Genomic DNA, 23,425 nt, shown 5'->3' with positions numbered 1-23,425 from the left:
TGCACCCTTACTTTATACAGAGAATAAATCTAATTGGTACAAAAGGACAACAGTACAAGTGAATCTATGCCAGCAGAGCATGAAACCAAAAAAGTGATAGATAACATAATAAACTCAATATCTGAACAGTTGTGCCCAGCCAGTTCATTTAAGTGAAACTTGATGTGTAATACACTACAGTAAGGCCTAAATTACGCAGTACAAAATGATTACTTGCTGAAAGAGAAATAGAAGTTAATTTCTCTTACGACCAAAATATATTTACTAATTGAGAACAAAGATTAGCAAACCTGAAGAAGTTTGAGAGAACAGTTCTCAGATATAATCAGTCTTTCACTCATATACAATGATGCATGATGGGAGTGTTTATCCAACATTTATCAGAAAGGAGTGCAATAACTACTGCCACAAAATACTGACATTTTCATTTTCACTTCATTTAAATTTCTTTTATTTTAATATTGTTTCAGGTTACAATGATAGGTCACCTTCCTCATTTCTGATTACAAATCGTGCATGTGAATGTTGAAGAATTGATTAAAATACTGTACAGTTCACAAAAATACTCTGCTAAATGTGCAAGGTTCAGTATTTCTTGAAATAAAAACTTAAGCGTAAAACATGATTTGTTCCTTTTCTGCTTATAAAAGGCAAGAGTGAGAAAACCTTGGAAATGGAATAACATCTTTAATGTTCTCAACACCCAGTATACACTGCAAATATCGTTCGAATCCTAATCCAAATCCTCCATGTGGCACCGATCCAAACTGTCGAAGTTCCTCATACCTATAAGAGATGAGTTAATTTAAAAAGCAGAAGCATTACATAGAATTTAGTTGCAACGTGCAAATTCCCAATTCAGAGTTGGATGCAATAGAAGCATAGAATTCCTACAGCACAGGAGGCCATTCGGCCCATCAAATCTGTACCGACCCTCTGAAAGAGAACCCTGCCCAGGTCCACTTCCATGTTGTATCCCAGTAACCCCACCTAATCTACATATCCTTGGACACGGAGGGCCAATTTAGCATGGCCAATTCACCTACCCTACACATCTTTGGACTGTGGGAGGAAACTGGAGCACCTGGAGGAAACCCCCGCAGACACGGGGAGAATGTGCAAACTCCACATAGCCAGTCACCCAAGGCTGGAACTGAACCCGGGTCTCTGGCGCTGAGAGGCAGCAGTGTCGCCCCCATGGCATATCCAGTTTGTCATGAAATCTGCTTGGCAAGGTTAGGGTTGGGTCAAAGATTTTAAATTAAATTACACTTGTAGATGTATTTTTGAAGAACATTTTGCAGCATTCTTTGTGCAATTTTTCCAATATTCACATGGGCAGCATGGTAGCATAGTGGTTAGCGGTATGGTTTCACAGTGCCAGGGTCCCAGGTTCGATTCCCGGCTTGGGTCACTGTCTGTGCGGAATCTGCATGTTCTCCGTGTCTGTATGGGTTTCCTCCGGGTGCTCCGGTTTCCTCCCACAAGTACAGAAAAATGTGCTATTAGGTAATTTGGACATTTTGAATTTTCCCTCTGTGCACCCGAACAGGCGCCGGAATGTGGTGACTAGGGGCTTTTCATAGTAACTTTACTGTAAGCCTACTTGTGACAATAAATATTATTTAAAAAAAAAAAAGTATGTTGCACAGGAAACCTCTCAGAGCCAATTGATTTTTTTATTCAGTTGGGCCATGAAAATACAAATTGGAGAACGTGAATCAAGATCCGATTTGAGGGTTGTGTTCACATCAATCCTGCTACACAGCAGAAAATACCACATGACGTGGCTTAAACCTCAAGTACTTGTAACAGGTTATTTAGGTGTCTATTTATTTGAATCAGGTTTAATCTATTGTTTATAGTGTGACTGTAACTAAATACTAGTGAAGGTAGACTATTACATGGTAGGTTGTCGCAAAAGGTTAAATCTAATAGAATCCAGGGTGTGGTAGCCAATTGGATATAAAATTGGCTTGGATGAGAATGTAGGAGGCACGGTTAGTAAGTTTGCAGATGACACCAAGATTGGTGGCAAAGTGGATCGTGAAGAGGGTCTTGACCAATTGGGCCAGTGGCCGTAAATGGCAGGTGGAGTTTAATTTGCATAAATGAGAGGTAATGCATTTTGGTAGATCAAATCAGGGCAGGCAGGACCTACTCAGTTAATAGTGGGGAGTTGGGGAGAGTTACAGAACAAAGAGATGTAGGAGTACAGGTTCATAGCTCCTTGAAGGTAGAGTCGCAGGTGGACAGGATGGTGAAGAAGGCATTCAGCATGCTAGGTTTTATTGGTCAGAATACTGAATACAGGAGTTGGGACGTCTTGTTTAAGTTGTACAAGACATTGGTAAGACCACACATGGAATACTGTGTTCAGTTCTGGTCTCCCTATTATAGGAAGGATAGTGTTAAACTGGAAAGAATGCAGAAGAGATTTACGAAGATGCTGCAAGGACTTGGATGTTCTGAACTATAAGGAGAGGCTGAATAGGCTGGGACTTTTTTTCCCTACAGCGTAGAAGGCTTGGGGGTAATCTTATAGAGCTCTATAAAATAATGAGGAGATTAGATAAGGTAGAGAGTCAACATCTTCTCCCAAAGGTAGAGGAGTCTAGAACTAGAGGGCATAGGTTTAAGGTTGAGAGGTGAGAGATACAAAAGAGACCAGAGGGGAAATTTCTTCACACAGAGGGCACTTCCAAGGGTTTCCCAGGGGGAACGGAGGCCCCACAGATGCATACCCTTTGGGAAGGATGGTGCCCTAGTGTGGCAGATGCTACCCAGGCACCTTGCTAGTACCAGCCTGACCTGGGTGCCAGCCTGGCACTGCCAAGGTGCCCAGATGGCACTACTAGCCAGCATAGGCACTGCCAAGGTGCGAAGCTGGCATTTTTTTGCACGTACACGATCAGGCCAGGGTGCCTGCGTGGGTGTTGGTGGGGGTGGAGTGGGGTGGGCTGGGGCCCTCCTATGCCGTGTTCGGGTAGGGGGGAGGTCGGGGATCATTTCGGGAGCCTCGGAGATTGGGTCGCCATTTTTATCTCTCACTACACTGGGGCGTTCCAGCGAGCAGTACGAAACTAGGCTATGTGCTGCCTTGGCCGCGCGTTTCCCGTTCATGCCCTTTATTCACCTCAAGTAGCGTTGAGTAGCCTTGTGTTTCTTGCGAGCGCCGGGAAACAAACAGCTAAACACGCTCGCGAGGGGACTTTGTTCCCTTTTGGGAGAATCAGACCCTTTATGTGCTTCACAGGGGACTGAGGGAGGAATGGGGTAGGAGTAACAATAGATTAAATAAAGAGAGAAAGAGATAGTGTTCCACTCAAAAGATGCAATAGTGGAATTAAGCAACCTTGATGATGGGTAACATGTGGTGGCATTGAAACTCAATTGTTGGTTAGATAAGACACCAAAGGTTTATGCAGTCAGCTTGAGCAAATGGTTATGGAACTCAGTGGCAGTTTGGAGCTTTTCCAAGACTAAAGATAAAAGGAATGGGATCAGTGTCTGAGCTAACAGGGACAAGACTTCAGTTGGAAGCGATCTGAAGTTGGAGGCTACTTTCATGGAAGAAATTAGCTTGGAGAGTTCAGAGAGAATGATGGGAGAGAAGCTGCAAAGTGATGAGGATCAAACTAAAACAGATGGAGAGGGAAGATAAGGAGGTAGCAGACAGGTAGCTGGTCACATGGTTATATTCTTAAGAGGTGAAGAAATTCATGACCTTGTCACATTTGGTACTGGAGACAAGGGTGGAAAAAAGGAATTGGAGGAGCAAATGCACAGAAAACAGATGCCTTTGACCAAACACTGACCTTAAAGAGAATTTCACTGAGACGACCAAGACATGGTGCTGTTTCACATAGCTGAACCAAATTTGGCAATGAATGATTTTACCAGCTATGCATCAGGTGCACTAGTTTTCAGCTCTCTGACTGAAAGGAACAAGGGATGGGGACTGTGCTGGGATGGAGTGGGGATTGGGTGGAAATGGCAAAGATAGAATTGGGGATAGTGAGTATTTTTATGGGGTGAGAATATCAAGGGAAATATGAGGAAGCAATTTAGTAGGTTCACAGTGGCAGAACATTGTGATGGATGGATGGTCGCAGTGGATGGCATTTGGAATTGAGAGCTAGTTAAGGTAAGAGCAGCTTTTTTCCTTTGACAGGATGTTAAACATAGTGGGTTGGAGGGTGGTAAGCAGAAGACGACCAAGCTTATTGTGACTGATATCTCAAGATTGAAGACAATTTCAGGAACTTAGACATTATGGAAAGTCTGCAGTAAAAAAGTGATAACCAAACTTGAGGTAAGATCCATGGAACTACAATTTCAATGAGTACTTACTTAATTTAAGAACTATAATTGCTTACCATTGATAAGTGTCTTTAAGGCCATGCCTGCAACAGAATAAATAATATCAGTTAGATTAATTACCGTAGGGGATAAATCATTTGCCTCTTAACATCCTAAGATTGCAAAGAGTCTTTCTAGTCTTTCACAAAAACCTAAAGATATAATTTCTCAATTTTAAGTGCCTTTTGTGGTCAGCAAAAGTTAAAAGACCTTTCATATTGAACAATGCCAATCTATAACCAAATTTTCCCTCACCTTCTGAGTAACCAACTCCCTGTTCCTACCACTTCATCCACCGAATTGAAGATCAACAGAAAATATACTGAATGGGTGCCACATCTCTTGAAAGTATTAGAGCTTATTATTAGCAACAGTATTTACTTTTTAATAGAAGTATACTTTGTATACTATCCCTACCATGGGAGGCACGGTAGCACAGTGGTTAGCACTGTTGCTTCACAGCGCCAGAGACAGGGGTTCAATTCCACGCTTGGGTCACTGTGCGGAGTCTGCACGTTCTCCTCGTGGCTGCGTAGGTTTTTTCTGGTCGCTTTGGTTTCTTCCCACAAGTCCCGAAAGACGTGCTTGTTAGGTGAATTGGACATTCCGAGTTCGCCCTCAAGTGTACCCGAAAAGGCGCCGGAATGTGGCGACTAGGGGATTTTCACAGTAACTTCATTGCAGTGTTAATGTAAACCTACTTGTGACAATAAAGATTATTATTATAAAGTATAGTCTGCTTTGTGCAACTTTTTGTTTCAGGAACATAGATGGAGTCGTAGGACACCATTCAATAAGATCATGGCTAATCTGGTGTTGTCTCAACTCCATTTTGCCGTCTGCTCCTCATAACCCTCGACTCTCTTGTCTGTCAAAAAAACTGTCCAACTCTCCCTTGAATAAATTCAAAGACTCAACTTCCACTACTTTCTGGGCAAGAGAATTCCAAGGGCCCTTAGTTCGAGGCTCCCCAACAAGAGAAACATCCTCCACCCCATCAAGTCCCCTCAAATATATGTTTCAATAAAATCACCTCTGATTCTACTAAATTCCAATTTGTATTGGCGTAACCAGTTCGTTCAACCTTTCTTTTCCTTTTATCTGCTCGATGCACAATTTAATATTGGAATATTCAAAAAATGAAAACTGTATTAAAAATTTATATCTGATTGAAGACCAATGTGATGGGTTGTGGCAAAAGTCGGCATGGAATATGAAACACTCCTTTCAAGCAGTCAGCAAAAACTCCAGCTATGGGTAAATCAATTATGATTGGTAAATGCACTCCAGGTTTCTCTGCTGACCATCAATGGAGCATGGACACATTACTGAACAAAGACCAGCATCTGGAATCTACAGATGAGTCCTTTACCCACAGATGATGCTCAAAAAAAGGAAAGTTATAGGAAACATATAAATGGGTTAGGTACCTAGAGAAACATAGAAAGATTTATGGCACAGAAGGTGGCCATTTGGTCTACCATGTCCGTAATTCTTGACAAAGTGACCATATCTTTAATGCAAGTATATTTACAGGTTTGAAAATACTATTTAATAGAAGTTTTATTAAAATGGCCACAAAGGAGTGAACTGCAGGAAGTTGTCGCATTTGTCTGAAATATTTTACTTATAGTCATCTTGCCCAACTATACCTCAACTTAAAGCTCAGCATGGAATGTACAAGTAGGTAATAACAGTCAGTAATTGGAGTCTGGCCCAGCATTGACAAAAGCCCTTTATCATTTTCACAGCACTTTCAAATCACCGCATCATCTCCTCTGTCCATGCAAAATCAGCTCCAATTTTTGTCGACCTTGATATCTGCATCACGCCAAGTGACACCCTAGTAATTTCTGGAGCGTTTCATTCCTATTGCTTCAACTCCTTTCCGATAATGTGAAGCCCAAAAACTCATTTAAATTTTACATAAATTCACAATTACATCTTAAATTATATATTTTTTATTTATTCATTGGATGTGGGCATCGCTGGCTGGGCCAGCATTTATTGCCATTGAACGGAGTGTTTTTCTACACCATTTTAAAGGGCATTTAACAGTCAACTACACACAACTGTGGATCTGGAGTTTCAGACCAGGTAAGGATGGCACCTAAAGGACATTAATGAATGTCCTTTAATGTCCTAAAGGACATTAATGAATTAAGATGGGTTTTTACGACAATCATCAATGATTGCTTCTAATTCCAGATTTTTATTGAATTCAAATTTCATCATCTGCCATGGTGGGGTTTCAACCGAGGTCCCCAGAGCATTACTCTGTTTCTCTGGATTATTAGTCCAGTGACAATACCACTACGCCATCACCTCCCCAGATTGCCTTAAAACCCAGATTGCTTATTTTTTTGTTTAAGTGGTCTTATCCACTTCGCGTGTTGCTTTTAATGTTCTGAACCCGGCCACGATCCACCCACCTCCTGTAAATTGCTGCCATTTCACCTAATCTGGAATCGAAAGTATAAATACTGTTTTGTTAAAAACCAAAATATACCACCTCACAGAAGATAACATTAAATTTCAACTGCCACTCTTCATTCCACCATCTAATCAACATCACCTCCCTTAGACCCAAGAATTACTCACAGAGCCTATTTCAATCAAATCCCCACATTTGAACAGAATTTCTCCAAGCCCAATAGTTAAACCACTGTTGGACTGAGTGAACAGAAATGGTCCAAGAACAGAATCTGGTGGCACGCTGCTCCCCAATTCCGAACAAAATAGTTTCCCCAAAATATTTCCCAGAATGTGGATGACACTAGCAAGGCTGAATTTATTGCCCATTCCTAGATGCCCTCAGGTTGGGTTTCTGACCTTTTAACCACCTTTAAATCCAATTTATTTTGCCATTAATTTCACAACTCTATCTAATAGAAACTTACAAGATAATGAATGGCTTAGATAGGGTGGATGTAGGGAAGTTGTTTCCATTAGCAGGGGAGACTAGGACCCGGGGGCACAGCCTTAGAATAAAAGGGAGTCACTTTAGAACAGAGATGAGGAGAAATTTCTTCAGCCAGAGAGTGGTGGGTCTGTGGAATTCATTGCCACAGAGGGCGGTGGAGGCCGGGACGTTGAGTGTCTTTAAGACAGAAGTTGATGAATTCTTGATTTCTCGAGGAATTAAGGGCTATGAAGAGAGAGCGGGTAAATGGAGTTGAAATCAGCCATGATTGAATGGTGGAGAGGACTCGATGGGCCGAATGGCCTTACTTCCGCTCCTATGTCTTATGGTCTTAATCTTTCAGTGTGGTCTTTGGAATAGTGATTTGCCAGATTTTCCGAAAGGCCATGTATTCCAAAGGTTTCTTTCCTGAAAGCTGCCTGGATGGCTACAAAATATTTTGTCCAAATATTTAATATTTTCATCTTTATCAAAGGTTCCCTAATAGAGGTAAATCTATTTCCAAGCCTCCGCAATGCTGCAAAACTGATGAGGGAGGTGCATGAGATTGGTAACGCTCTGTAAGAATTCGTAAGAAACTTCACAACTGGTCCATTGAACAATATACCTCAAACATCACTACTGTTTTATACCACTTTATACCAATAGAAATTACAATTTTCACTATGATGATTAAAGGATCATTTTGTGTAGATTTCTTTTATTCTTGTTCTCTTGTTATAATTCTATATATTGAAAAAGTAAGATAGAACATAGTGAACAGACACGTGGGCAATCAGGAATTTGTCTCACATACTGGCAAATAAAATCTAAAGAATCTTTCAACATTTAAACTTGGAAGAGCTCAGATAGCTTCATCGCTCAACATAAGCTGCTTGGGGAGGATCCTGCTTAAACTGCATTACTAAAAAAACAGTGGTTATTACTGTCACTGTTCTGAAAGGGCTCAGATAGTGTGAGAATTCAAGAACTGTTCATCTCTTCACTTGTATGAGAATGCTCCTTTAAAATGGGTATGGTAAGGATTATGAGGGTGGTATGTGAATGTTTTAAATTAATTTGGTCCTGGAAGTACTACTTTACCATGCATTACATTACACACAAAATGAAGACATCGAGGATTCTTTCAACACATCTATTTGATGGACCAGTGAATGCAGAGTACAATACATTAATCACAGTCATAACAGATTCACTGCATTGATCCTTCATTAATGTGCCTGAAACAATTCTTCAAATATATTCCTGAAGTGTGAAAGGCAATGCAAATCTTGATATTAGATATCCATTCTCACTCAAATATACTCAACAGGAAGCCAGAGTTAAGATATAACATGTTGATTTCAGCAAGCTAACTGAAATCAGTACTGCTGATTCAGATTTATTATATCACCAAATTTAAGAGCTAAAGGAGAAGTTCAAATTCAATAGATACATGATTTAAAAAACTACATGAAGTCAAGGTGAGGAATGCAGTCACGGTGAGGAATATCAGGAAATTATAACTTCTATTTTAAACAATTATAGCTGCATACGCTACGTTTGCTTGGTATAGCAAAAAAAAAAAACAGATGTAAAGTTCCACTTATTCCCTCCCCAAAGTGCCATAACCACACTTTACTGCATCACTGAGTTTTTCCATTTCAGACAACAAACATTTTGATGTCTATATAAATCTAAGTACGCTACATTACATTTATTCATTAGTTTTAAGCCAGAGGCACATACCCACTGGAAACAAGGATGAAATTCATTGCAGGTATTACCTGCCGAGATTAAATTTTCATTGTATTAATCTTAGCTTGATTCAAATGTCCTGAAATGAAATTACATCTATTCACTACATCATCCATTGCCTCAATCGCATATTTGAACCTACACATGGCCACATGTGCATGCATCAGAGCCAGGTGGTGTATCTGGGATTAAAGACAGAAGGAGAAAAATGGAAGAGGGTTATTGGCCCTCCACAACACGCCTCAAGGTATGGAATAGTTTCTCCTCTTGTAAAATAAAATGAAGCATACCTGCCACAGTTTTTGAATAAATCCAATGTTGAGCAAAACGTATGCTTCACATCCATACTGGAAATTAAAGGGAAGCCTGATATGTTTATAACTTGAGATTGTATGCATGCCTAATTTAAAGCTGTTAATCATAATAATCTGTTGTAATATTGTAGATTTACATTTTGTTCCTGTTGGATTTGAATTTTCAAATATCCTGTCTTATGCTCCAGTCAGCAAACCCGAGCACTTTTGGTAAATCTGTTCTTAAGCATGAAGACAATTAATTAACATATATGACTAAGCCAGATCTAAATCCATAATATTATTCAAAATGGGTAGTCAGAGGTGTACTTCAGACACTTTTACTGTATAAGTGTAAGTAAACTGCTTTGGCTGCAACACTTACTGTTTTAAGCGAGATTGAAGCAGATCAAGTCGTTCCTCCCTCAAGCTTCCACCACATAATTCTCCTATACCAGGCACCAGAAGATCCACTGCTGCCACCTAATACCATTAAAACGTTAAGATTATGCACAATATTTGAAATTAAGGTCACATTTTCATTTATTTCATTCTGCAAAGGGAGGCGGTGCAAATATTTCACATATGAAATATAATGAGAGGTTGTCCACTTTGGTGGGAAGAACAGAAAAGCATAATATTAGATAAATTGAGAGACTAAAGAATGTTGCACTAGAGCGAGGTCTAGGTGCCCTGGTACATGAATCACAAAAAGATGAGCAAGTAATTGGGAAGGAAAATGGAATGTTGACCATTATTGCACAGGGATGGAATATAATAGTAGGGAAGCCTCTTTACAACTGTATAGGGCACTGGTGAGACTGTACCTAGATTACTGTGCAGTTATTTTGAAGTTACAGGATTACATTCTTGGATCTTCCCATCCAGTTATTACATCGACTGGGATTGTAACACTTAGAGCCTATACTCACTGGGGATTGTAACACTTAGGACCTATACTCACTGGAGTTAAGAATGAGAGATGATCCTATTGAAACATAAATTCTGAGGAGGCTTGACAGGGAAGATGCTGAGAGGATATTTCCCTTTGTGTGACAAAGGGGGCAGGAGAAGACTCAAACTAAAGGGTACAGTTTCAAAATAAAGGGTCTTCTATTTAAGATAGCAATGAGAAGGAGTTTCTTCTCCTAGAAGATGAGAATCTGTACCTAAAGAGAGCAGTCAAGATTAGGATCTTGAATATATTCAAGGCGGGGATGGCACGCTGGCACAGTGGTTAGCACTGTTGCCTCATGGTGCCGAAGACCCGGGTTCGAGCCCGGCCCAGGATCACTGTTGTGTGGAGTGTGCACATTCTCCCCATGACTGCGTGGGTTTCACTCCCACAACCCAAAGATGCGCAGGGTAGGTGGATTGGCCACGCTAAATTGCTCCTTAATTGAAAAAAAAAGAATTGGGTACTAAAAAAAAAAAAGAATATATTCAAGGCTGAGGTGGCCCGATTCTCGATCTACAAGGGAGTCAATGATGAGAGGCAGTCAGAAAAATTGAGTTAAAGGCACCATCAGATCAGCCATATTTTTATTGAATGGCAAAGCAGGCTCAAACATATTTCTTATGTTCAGACATAGTTTTTAATTCATTCGCCCTAATATCAGATCTTTAAAACTGAATCTGTGTCCTACAGGTGTCCTCAATTCAAGTTCACAATTGGGAATGAGACTTTAATCCTGATAATGGTAACTCTCAGTTTTGTAGATATGTCAATAAAACAAACTGCCTTGTGTTCAGTCTGTGGTTTTAAAATGGTAATAAAAATTAGCATTTTGTGTGGGAAAATGGGTCATTGGTCTGACTTGAATTAGGAGAACCAGAAGTCACTTGGTGCTAAGGATTTGGATGGGGCAGAGTTTGTAAGGTGTATCCAGAAAGCCTTCTTGATGCATTATACAGATAGTCTAACTAGGGAATGGGCAGTACTGGAGCTGGTACTGGGGAATGAGCTTGTAAAGGTGGTTGAGGTTTCAGTAGGGGAACATTTTGGTAGTGACCACAATTTCGTACGTTTTAGGGTACTTTTGGACAGGGACGAGGGTGACTCTCACGTTAAGGTGATAAACTGGGGAAAAGGCAAATTATGATAACATTAGACAGGAATTGAAGAATTTGGTCTGGATGCAGCTGTTGGATAGTTAATCAACATTGGACATTTGGGAGTCGTTCAAGTGACAGTTGATTAAGATTCAGGAAAATCACGTCCTTGAGAGAACAAAGGATAAGTATGGGAAGTTTAGGAAGCCTTGGATAACGTGGGATATTGTGAACCTAGTCAAAATGAAAAATGAGACTTTGTACGGTCTAGAAGGGTGGGAACAGTCGAAACTCTTGAGGAGTACAAAGAATGTAGAAAGGTAATGAAGCGGGAAATTAGGAGGGGTCATGAAAAATCATTGGCACGTAGGATTAAGGCGAATCCCAAAGCTTTTTATTCATACGTAAAAAGCAAGAGGGTGGCCAGGGAAAGGATTGGACCACTTAAGGACAGTGGGGGGATTCTATATGTGTTGAGCCAGAGGAAATGGATGAGGTACTAACTGAGTACTTTGCATCAATGTTCACCAAAGAGAAGGATTTTGTGGAAGATGATTCTTGGGTAGGGCCTGTGGACAGTCTGGATCATGTTAACATCGAAAAGGAAGAGGTATTGGGTCTTTTAAAAGATATTAAGGTACATAAATCTCCTAGGCCGGATGAGATTTACCCCAGAATATTGAAGGAAGCAAGGGAGGAAATTTCTGGGGCCTTGAGTGACATCTTTGTATCCTCACTGGCTACAGGTGAGATCCCAGAGGACTGGAGAATAGCTAATGTGGTACCGCTGTTTAAGAAAGGTAGCAGGGATAATCCTGGAAACTGTAGGCCGGTTCACATCGGTGGTAGGTAAATTATTGGAGAGAATTCTCAGGATTTGTACCCATTTGGAAACAAACGGACTCATAAGCGCTCTACAGCATGGTTTTGTGAAGGGGAAGTCGTGCCTCACTAACTTGAGTGAGTTTTTTATTGAGGTGACAAAGATGATTGATGAGAGGAGGGCGGTGGATGTTGTTTACATGGACTTCAGTGAAGCCTTTGACAAGGTGCCTCATGGCAGACTGGTACAAAAGGTGAAGTCACACGGGATCAGGGGTGAGGTGGTAAGACGGATACAAAACTGGCTTGGTCACAGAAGGCAAAGGGTTGTGAATGGAAGGTTGTGACTAATGGTGTTCCACAGGAATCTGTACTTGGGTCTCTGTTGTTTGTAGTGTACATAAACAATTTGGAGGAAAATGTAGCCGATCTGATTACTAAGTTTGCAGATGACAGCAGGGTTGGTGGAGTGGCAGATAGTGTTGAGGATTGTGAGAAGATATAGCAGGACATAGATAGGTTGGAGACTTGGGCAGAGAAATGGCAAATGGAGTTTAATCTGGACAAATGTGAGGTAATGCATTTTGGTAGATCTAACAGAGGGGAAATATACAGTAAATGGCAAAACCCTTAGGAATATAGAAAGTCAGAGAGATCTGGGCGTGCAGGCCCACAGATCTTTGAAGGTGGCAACACAAGTGGACAAGGTAGGCAAGAAAGCATACAAATTGCTTGCCTTCATTCGACGGGGCACTGAGTATAAAAACTGGCAAGTCATGCTACAGTTGTATAGAACCTTGGTAAGGCCGCACTTGGAATATTGAGAACAATTCTGGTCGCCACACTACCAGAAGAGTGTGGAGGTTTGGAGAGAGTGCAGAGGAGGTTTACCAGGTTGTTGCCAGGTCTGGAGGGTGGTAGCTATGTGGAGTGGCTGAATAGACTCGGACTATTTTCATTAGAAAGACGGAGGTTGAGGGGTGACCTGATAGAGGTCTACAAGATTATGAGGGGCATGGATAGAGTGGATGGGCAGGCACTCTTTCCCAGGGTGGAGGGGTCAGTCACCAAGGGGCATAGGTTTAAGGTCTGTGGGGCAAAGTTTAGAGATGATGTGCAAGGCAGTTTTTTTACGCAGAGGGTGGCGAGTGCCTGGAACACGTAGCAGGCGAGGTTGTGGAAGCAGTTACATTAACGGCATTCAAAAGGCATCTTGACAAACACATGGATAGGATGGGTATAGAGGGATACGATACAAGGAAGTGGTTAGAGTTGTGGCAAAGGTTGGTATCATGACCAGTACAGGCTTGGAGGGCCGAAGGGCCTGTTCCTGTGCTGTATTGTTCCTTGTTCTTGACAGTTTATTTATCCTGAAATTTGGTCGTGATTGACTGTTGTTTTAAATCTGTTATTTCATATAGTTTGTAGATTTGGTGACTTTAATATACAAGATTCATAAATTAAAAATCTTGAAGTTGAGATTTCAACAATTATCTAAACAATAATGAACACTGTCAAGTAGGGTAATATGCGGCGGGGAATATTTTTTGTCTATTGTATGAATCTAATTGAATATTTTACATGTTGGTAAACTGAAAATTTCAATAAAAATATATATTTTTTTAAATGTACTGGCACCTGGGTTCAGACTCTTTGATACTGTTGAGAAATAGCAAAAATCCATCTTTGTATTTGTATTGAAAATTAAACCCAGCTGTTGCCTTCAGTGTGCTGATGTTGGATTCTAAATTGTGTGAATTGTGTAATTTTGCATTTGATTTTGTGACTACTTCCGGTTATCCTCATTTACACATTGCTCCAGGACCTTTCTTCACACTTATGTAACTTCCTCCAGCTCAGCTTGCCAACACTAGGCTTCTGTACAGCTACTGATTTTCATTTTCATTATTGACGGTGACCGAGCTTTCAGTTACACCATGACTTCTCTGCAATAAAGTTTCCATATCACCTTTCTTTATCTCACCACCCTCCCCCCACACCCACTTAAAAGGGGCGGGATTCTCCAAAAACTGGCGCGATGTCCGGGACCCGGCTCCAAAAACGGCACGGATCACTCCGGCGTTGGGCCCCCCCCCCCAAACAATGCAAATTCTCCGGCCCCGAATGGGCTAGCAGCGGCGTAACGCCATTCACGATGGCATCACCCGACGTGGACGGTGACGCCGCACGGTGTGACGGCTCAAAAGACACGTCCACACCCCACCCTGGAAGACCCGACAAGATGGCCGCCCGCCGCGCAGTCCCGAAGTTCCAGGTCCGCGACATCGAGGCGCTCATGAACACAGTGGAGGAGAGGAGGGAGTCCCTGTACCCCGGACGGGGCCGCAGGGTTGCCCCACGCCTCAGCCGGAGTCTGTGGAGGGAGGTGGCAGAGGCCGTCAGTGCTGTGGCTCTGACACCACGGACAGGCACCCAGTGCCACAAGGTGAACAACCTTGTCAGGGCAGCCAGGGTGAGTCCCCCCCCCCCCTCCCTGCCCGATGTGCGGCACACCCCTTAGGTGAAACCAACACTAACCTCTGCACTATACGCGCAACCGATGGCGTGCATTCATATACCTGTCTAACACTGTTGCCCTTTACCCCGGCCACCCACCCACCCCCCACAGGAGAAGCGCGCACACAACAATAGGGAGCACGAGATGACTGGAGGGGGCCCAGATGATGAGAGGCCACTCACCGTACATGAGGAAAGGGCCCTGGAACTGGCTGGCGGACCCGAGGACCGGGAGGTTGCTGATGCAGAGGTCGGGGGCCCACCAGCCAGTGAGCCACCGACAGCCCGTCCCCATATCCCCTCTCCCCCATATCCCCCCTCCCCCATATCACCTGATCACCGCCTGTGTGTCTAACCATGCATGCTTCATTGTGTATTGCAGGAGCAAACGTCGAGGCATCCATCCCCACAGATGCCGACTGCCCACAGGATGTCCCAGGGCGACGACGGGATACGGAGATACCCGGACCCTCTGGCACGCGACGCCCACAGGATGCCCCAGGGCGACCACGGGATACGGAGATACCCGGACCCTCTGGCACGCGACGCCCGCAGGATGCCCCACGGCGACCACGGGAGAGAGAGACCTGGAGCAATAGGGAGACGATGCCCCTGTCTCGTGCGGGTGCGGCGACGCAGGCGTGTGTCACCCAGCGACGAGGGCAGCAGTCACAGGCCCCCCGTCGCAGCCGAGCCACGAAACAACTACCCAGGATAGCCCTACCCAGGACAGCCCTACCCAGGACACCGAAATACAGGACAGTGACACAGAGTGGATGGGTGGAGACGAACCGCCACCCCAAAGTACCATGTACTCAGAGTCGGACGATGCGCACGACTCAACGCCACTGCTGTCTCCAACCCCCTCCATTACGCAGAGACACTCACCTCGGTTGGGCACTTTAGTGATGAGGCGTCTGGTACACTCACTGGTGCGCACAACACAGCCGTACAGGTACAGCAGGTGGAGGTAGGAGCAGCAGAGGGGCCGGGAGATCGGAGGGCATCATGGTGCAAGCGAACATCTGCTGCCCAGATGGATCCCGGGTTCCTGGAGTTAACACACCCACCCATAGCCCCGATGCAACCACCGAACCTGGGACGAGCGAAGATGGCGACGGGTCGGCTTTGCAGCGGCTGCAGTCGCAGGTGGAGGAGTGCACCCGCGTCCAGGAGCTGGGAGTGGTGGCCGGTCATGCGTGCCACCCAGGCCGACACCGCACGGGTGGCGTCCGCGGTGGAGGCAATGGGGTGCGACTGTGTCAGACATGGGAAGCAGTATGCGAGGCCTGGGGCATTCCGTGCAGGCGGCGTCTGTGGCCCAGGACATGGCTGTCCTCTCACAGGAGGCCATAAGCCAGCGCCAGCGGCAGATGGCAGAGGTGCTCAACGCTGTGGCCCCTGTCTCAGCAGGCAATGGCCCAATCCCTGCAGACCATGGCCCAGTCTCAGCAGGCCATCGTTGAGGGCATCGGCACCATTGCCCACGTGCTGGCCGGCGTCGCACAGTCACAGACAGAAGGCCAACTCCCTGAGCTCTATGGCTGCAAACCTGCAGACCCTTGTCGATACCAGCACGGGCCTCCAGGACTGGCAGTGCCAGGTGTTGGAGGGGCGTTGGATGGCCGGTCCGTTCGCACCCCCGACCCATGTAGCGGCCTGGGGGCCATTGGGCACCCCGAGAGAGGAGGAGTTGCTGGCGCCCGTCCCTGGACCCCCTGTAGGGGAGGTCCAGGAACACTGTAGCACCTCGGACTCTTCCCCCCCCCCCCCCCCCCCCCCCCCCCCAACACCCCCCCCCCCCAACACCCCCCCCCCAATGGGCACGACAGGCTGGCAGCTCGCCATCCCAGTCGCCCAGGCCGCAGCCTGGCCCATCTAGGCCAGGACGCCCCAGGAAACGGACGCCAAAGGGATCCCGAGTCAGAGGGCAGGAATCGCAGGAGTCCACCTCCAGTTCTGCTGTACAGTCTGGGGAACCACCTAGGTGTAGTCAAAGGGCCCGTAAGGCCAAACAATTAGACACTGAGTAAGTTGGCACGGGTGCAGGTCACAGACGAGTTTTAGGGGCTAGGGCACGTGTTTGCGCTGTTATTAAAATCACTTTAACACCTACAGAAGCTGCCTTTGTGCTCTGTCTGAAGCGTGCGGGGGTGTCATGTACGTTCAGCGCCAGTGTGTGTGTGAGGGGGTGGTCTTACGTCGGCCTCAGGTGAGTCTGCCCCCTTCCCCCTGGGCCACCCTCACCATCCCCCCGGCAGAGGACAGTTCCGTGCGCTTGCAGTGTCACAGCCGCATGCAGGGATGGTCTGGGTGGATGGTGGTACTGTGGCCATGGGTCAGACATCATCCAACAATGTGGAGCCAGGAGCTCATTGCAGAGCGGGTTGTCATCATCCTCCATGGCCTGCAATAGACACGCTTCCACCGGCGCCCGTGAGAGCCCGGCCGTAGTGCCGCAGGTGGATCTGCAATGGAGGGGTAGTGTGCATGCGGGTGGGGGTGGGTGTGGTTGGGGGGGGGGGGGGGGGGGGGGGGGGGGGGGCGAGGATGCTGGGTGGGGTGGATAGGTGGGGGGGGGGGGGGGGGTGGGGTTGAGGGTGTTCGGGTGTTGCCATGCTGTGCGGTATGTGGCCATACTCGCCGATTCCCACGCCCCCTAGTCAGTGAAGCGGGCGGCTATCAGCCTGTCCCGTGCCCCGCTGGCCCAGCTGGTAACGGTGGACAGCCACCCGCCATGTCCACTCCGTCTGCCCTGACCATTGCCCCCATCCCCCCTCATCTGGGGAGGACTGCGCCTCTTCCTGATGCTCCTCCACTCTGCCCCTCTGCTGGGCTATGTTGTGCAGGATGCAGCACACCACAATGATTGCGGCTGACCCTATCTGACGGATACTGGAGGGCGCCCCCAGAGGTGTCCAGGCACCTGAAACGCATTTTGAGCACGCCAAAGCACCTCTATCACATCCCTTTTCGCTGCACGGGCATCATTGTAGCTGTTCTCCGCGTCATTCTGTGGCCTCCATATAGGCATCAGCCACAACTGCAGCTGGTAACCCCTGTCGCCCATCAACCAGCCCCTCAGCCGGGGGGTGGCGTCCCTCGTACATGCCGGGGATGTAAGACCGCGACAACACGTATGAGTCATGTACACTTCCCGGGTACCGGGCGCAGACGTGCAGGATAATCATGCGGTGATCGCAGACCACCTGGATGTTCATGGAATAGGTCCCCCTTCCTATTGGTGAACACGGCCCTGTTATCTGCAGCTGGCCACACGGCGACGTGCATCCCATTGATCGCGCCCTGGACCACTTCCCGGGTACCGGGCGGCAGACGTGCAGGATAATCATGCGGTAATCGCAGACCACCTGGATGTTCATGGAATAGGTCCCCTTCCTATTGGTGAACACGGCCCTGTTATCTGCAGCTGGCCTCACGGCGACGTGCAGCCCATCGATCGCGCCCTGGATCATGGGAAACCCGGCCACGGCATAGAAGCCCATGGCCCGGGCATCCTGGCTGGCACGGTCCACAGGGAAGTGGATGTAGCGGTCTGCAATGGCATATAGGGCGTCTGTCACTACCCCGGATTGCACCGGTGCACCGATGTCTGCGAGATGCCGGACAGGTCCCCACCTGGCGTCTGGAATGACCCCGTGGCATAAAAGTTCAGGGCCCCCCCCCCCCGTGCCACGCGGTGCCAGCAGGTGGCAGATGTGTGCCCACGGTTTCCCGGCTCATCCGGAGTCTCCTCCTGCATTTCCCCGGTGTGAGGTCCTGGTACGACAACCGAGGCCGGTACACACGGGGCCTCCTCGGGTGCCTCCGTTGCAGTGGCACCGCAACGTCCTTCTCCCCCTCCTTGTGTTCCTCCTCCACTACGAGCTCCCCCTGCCTCCTCCTCCTCGTCCTGTCGGGCGGGTGTCCCTCCAGCCTGGGCGGCTGCTGCCTGCGCCGCCTCTCTGGCACGCTCCTCCTCCTCCAGGGCAACATGGAGAATAGCGGCTGCCGCCATGGCGGCCAACATTGCTGGCTGATCAGAAAACATGACGGAACGGACGACATGTCATCATTACCTGTACCCCCCCCCCCCCCTCCCCCCAGCCAGGTGGCATGGGCTGCATGGGCCGTGACTGTTGGAGGATGGCACCTGGCAGGCAGACAACACCCCCTTGCCCCCGCGCACCCCCCCCCCCCCCCCACCCCCCCCCCCCCCCCACCCCCCCCCCCCCCCCCCCCCCGGCACACTCATCCCCCCGTCCCCGGCACTCACACCCCCCCCTCCCGTACTCAGCCCCCCCACCCCCGGCACTCACCTCCATTTCTCGTGCCCCGCCCCTGCCATTCTCCGAGGCAGGTTCACCCTTCGGAGAATTCGGCGGGGCGGGATTTACGCCGCCCCCCCAACGATTCTCCGACCCGGCAGGGGAATCGGAGAATTCCGCCCAAGGTTCCTCCTCTAAGTGCACCATTTTAACTTTGCCTTCAATCACTTGCTCTCATTTTTGCAATTGCCGTTCAAAATGTCCTTCTTCCCTGGTTATAAAAATAATTGAGGTGACTAGTTTGCATTTACTTGTATAACTAGATAAGTACACGAGGGAGGAAATAGAAGTCTAGGCTTCAATGTTAGATGAAGTGGGGTGTGAGGAGGCTCATATAGAGAATACACACACTGGCGTAGGCCAGTTTGTTTCTGTGCTGTAAATTCTATGTGATGCTATGTTAACGTTGCAACACAAACGTAAAATAGTTTCTGGGTGATTCTTTCAAAGACGCCCCATATATATCAATTCTAGCATTGAAGAGGAGTTATATGTACTCAAAAGCTTAACGCTGTTGAGATCTGCTGAGTTCTTCTAGCATTTTCTGCTTTTATTTTCAGATATCCAGCACGTCATATTTTGCTTTTATCCATAGAAATCATTCTTCCTGTGAGCCTCACACTGATTTCAATACTCAATCATTAAAAAAATGCATGGTAGGTATAAATGTAATCTTTCAGTTTACTTCATGCCAAGATTAATTCATTCTATCTAACCCATTACTCATTTTTGAAAGATCACAGCACTGTAACCGTGCAAAGCTGAATCGGCTTTGCCTGAACACTAAACTCAATTACAATGATATTTTATCCTGTGGATGGACACAGACATTTGCTGTGATAATGGAAAAAAATAGAAATAATTGTTTTGCCCTACTTCATATAGCGTAACATATTTTATTTCCTTAAATACACCAAAATGAGATGCATTAAATGTTCAACCAATTAAGATGATCAGTAGCTGGTCCACTCATACTAGTGAGGGCTCAGTTTTGATTCTCACATTCTCAGTTCTGAGTTAACTGATGCAACAATAGGTCACAGTTACTCTTCGTTAGGAAGGTGAACATCATCCAACATTTCTGCCTCTTGACCTTAATTATTGGATTGCTGATATCGTGCAAAGACATGACTGGGTTCAGCTGTCATGTCCTTCATGGCCACTCACTGTCCAGACTTACGCACAATATCAAACTCTTGGTCCAAAGACTGTGCTATGATTGGTGCCCTGCAACTATACTCCAGCAACTTGATGGAGGTTACGCTCTCCTTTATAATAATTCTCCGACAATCAGAGTCCTTTGTAAAATCTAACATGTCTGCAATAGTCGAACAGACTGGTTAATAACACAAACACGTGGGATAATAACATAAGAACTAGGAGCAAGAGTAGGCCATCTGGCCCCTTGAGCCTGCTCCACCATTCAATGAGATCATGGCTGATCTTTTGTGGACTCAGCCCCACTTTCCCACCCGAACACCATAACCCTTTATTCTTCAAAAAACTATCTGTCTTTATCTTGAAAACATTTAATGAAGGAGCCTTAACTGCTTCACTGGGCAGGGAATTCCATAGATTCACAACCGTTTGGGATGAAAGGGATGGCAGCATGGATACAAAATTAGCTAAGGGATAGAAGAGAGTGTTGTGGTAAACAGCTGTTTTCAGACTGGAGGGAGGAATATGGCGATATTCCAGAGGTTCAGGACGAGGACCACTGCTGTTTGTCATATACATGAATTAATAATGACTTGGACTGGAGGGCACAAATTCAAAATTTGAAGATAAAATTTGAAAGTGTAGTAAGCTGTAAAGAAGATGGGAATGGACGTCAAGAGGACATGAGAGACTGGTGGAGGCACGGCAGATGAAAGGCGACAAAGAGAGGTGTGATTCAAAATGTTTAATAGGAAGAAAGAGGAAAAACTATATTTAATAAATGGTACAATTTTAAAAAGGGTATGCAAGATCAGAGTCACCTAGGGATACCTGTGCACATATGTTTAAAGGATTACAAATAAATTCAAAAATTATATAGGATTCTGGACTTTATAAATACACAGTCAAAAAGCAAGTATGTTAAACCTACATAAAACAAAGTTCAGCTCCTGCTGGAGTAGTGTCTCCAATTCTGGCCACCACACTTAAGAACATGAGGCTTTGGAGAGGGTGCAGAAGATATTTATTAGAATGATTCCATGGACAAGAGGTTACAGTTATAGGGATTAAAAAGTTCTCCTCCAAGTCATACACCATCCTAAGATTTGGAGATTTATCACTATTCCTTCATTGTTGCGGGGTTAATTTCCTCAAACTTCCACCCATCTGTATTGTGGTGTATCAACACCAAACTGACTGCAGTGTTTCAGGTAGTCGCTCACTGTTACCTCCTTGAAGGCAACCAGGGAGGAACAATAAATGCTAGCCTTAGCAGCAATGTCCACATTCCATGAATGAGTAAAGAAAAATAGGCTGTAGAAGCAGAGATGGTCCTTCTTAGAGCAGAGAAGGCAAAGAGGAAATCTGATAGAGGGATTTAAAACCATGAAGGGTTCAGATAGAGTAACTAAAGAGGTGCTGTTTTGAATGGCTGAAGGGTTGATAGAGGGCACAAATTTAAGGTGATGGTCAAAGGAGTCAGAGGTGACATAAGAGAAAGCTCTTTCAACGAACTAGCTAGGATTTGGAAAGCACAGTCTGGTATGCTGGTGGATATAGTTTCAATAGTAGTTTTCAAATAGGAATTGGATAAATACTTGAAGGAGAAAAATTCTCAATTGAGAAAACTTGGGACTAACTGGATGACTACTTGAAAAAGCTGATTCCAGCTCAATGGCCCCCTTCGGAAATGTACTATTCTTTGATTTTTTTTCAATCTTAAAATATGTGTGTTAATCACCTTGAGATTAAGCAAATTCATATTTAAGGTGAAACCATTTTATAAAGTAATGCATCCAGATGATGCTTTTTTCCCCCAATTTCTATGTTTACATTCACTATTTCACTTGGTGCTGTATTGGTCAAACATAATACTCTGTCAAAAGTAACATAATCCAACCATTGGAATATGCATTTGGGTTTAATTTTGTTTTGAGCACTTTGAGAATGTATTAAGTTTAAACTGCACATTGTCCTTTTTCATTAAGGTGGAGTGCGTTTTATTTACTTAAATAATCCACAAAACTACTTTTGAGTCAAATTTTCATTGACAATTTTTCACTGGATAGCAAAGGCTATTCAAAAATGTGTACTGTGTATAATATGAATTATCTGTACAAAATAAAAAATAAACAGGGATAGAACATATGCTTCGATCATAATGCAGTGTGGCACACTCATGTTGTTGCTTCTCAAATGGCTGTCTATTCTCTAAGATTTGGACTTTAGTTATATGATAATTACAAGAAACATTCGGTTTGAACAAAAAAAAAAATTGCAAGAGGCTAAATTCAGTCAGAATTTGGAGGATTAGTAGATTTTAAAACATAATGTCTCCCATTACCAGAGGAGTTAATCTAATGGGTTTATGTTTGGTATTATTATGCTCAACGCATAAATCATACAATTTCTGCTTACTGTATGCTGAGGTCCATCTTGATTATCTCTGGCATAAAAGGGCTTGATGTCATAAGGATAATTAACTACAAAAACAGGGATATTGCCACAGTACTCCACCAGATAATTCTCATGCTCAGTCTGTAGGTCACAGCCCCACTGCAAAAGAGGAGAGTCAATATTTAGTTCACCACTAATGCACAGTACCTTAGATCAACAAAAACAATTTAATATGATATATGCAGATACATAGAGCTTTTGTAAACCTACAGTCAATAATACAATTAAATAACAACCCCTTTCTAAATTTATAGTACAGCACAGTAAAAAGATGATATAGAAGTATTTATTTTGAATGAAACACTAGTTAACTGTCCTTTAAACTACTTGCTTTAAAAATGAAAATTCATTTCCAGCTTTATGCATGCATTCAAAGATTAAGTACCTCAGGATGCCTCCCACAAATATGTTATGATGGCTAAGCAGAATTACAGAATCATGTTTGCTGTATACCAGATGTAATGTCAATGCAAATGCTACCCCTACTCATTATCAGAATGGCAAACATGCTAATCTAAGGAAATTACTGTTTCATTTTCATGACAAACGTAGATGTTGTAACACAGTTAAATTATGCACTTGTTTTTAAATTATGCACTAGATTTGTTTCCAAATATCTTTGATAGCCAAATTCATTCAGGAACTTATTTGTAAAGGAATGTACATTGGAATTACCCAAGTAATTTATTTTTAAAATGCCACTGCTAAGTGACAGAAACCAAACAAAGAAAATTTGGTAGACTAACTTTCCGTCTCTATGGATTTGCATGCATTAA

General features: G+C 44.9%; 1 protein-coding gene across 2 annotated transcripts in view; it reads right to left on the bottom strand.

Moving 5' to 3' along the window:
* Positions 1-421: 421 nt before the first annotated feature.
* nars2 (asparaginyl-tRNA synthetase 2, mitochondrial) overlaps positions 422-23,425 on the bottom strand; it is a 113,704-nt gene continuing 90,700 nt past the window's right edge. The window contains exons 11-15 of one of the 2 annotated variants that reach the window (XM_072476565.1): positions 22,611-22,748; positions 9,701-9,798; positions 9,313-9,369; positions 4,380-4,406; positions 422-786 (exon numbers count right to left, since the gene is read on the bottom strand). In XM_072476565.1, coding sequence (XP_072332666.1) covers positions 642-786; positions 4,380-4,406; positions 9,313-9,369; positions 9,701-9,798; positions 22,611-22,748 — 465 coding nt within the window. In that variant the 3' untranslated portion in view covers positions 422-641. The remainder of the gene's footprint in view (positions 787-4,379; positions 4,407-9,312; positions 9,370-9,700; positions 9,799-22,610; positions 22,749-23,425) is intronic. The other variant, XM_072476566.1, reaches the window with a different exon arrangement.

This window comes from Scyliorhinus torazame, chromosome 15 (genome assembly GCF_047496885.1).
Source record: "Scyliorhinus torazame isolate Kashiwa2021f chromosome 15, sScyTor2.1, whole genome shotgun sequence".
NCBI lineage: Eukaryota > Metazoa > Chordata > Chondrichthyes > Carcharhiniformes > Scyliorhinidae > Scyliorhinus > Scyliorhinus torazame.
Note: the sequence above shows the minus strand (reverse complement) of the source record. Positions and strands in the feature narration are given on the sequence as shown.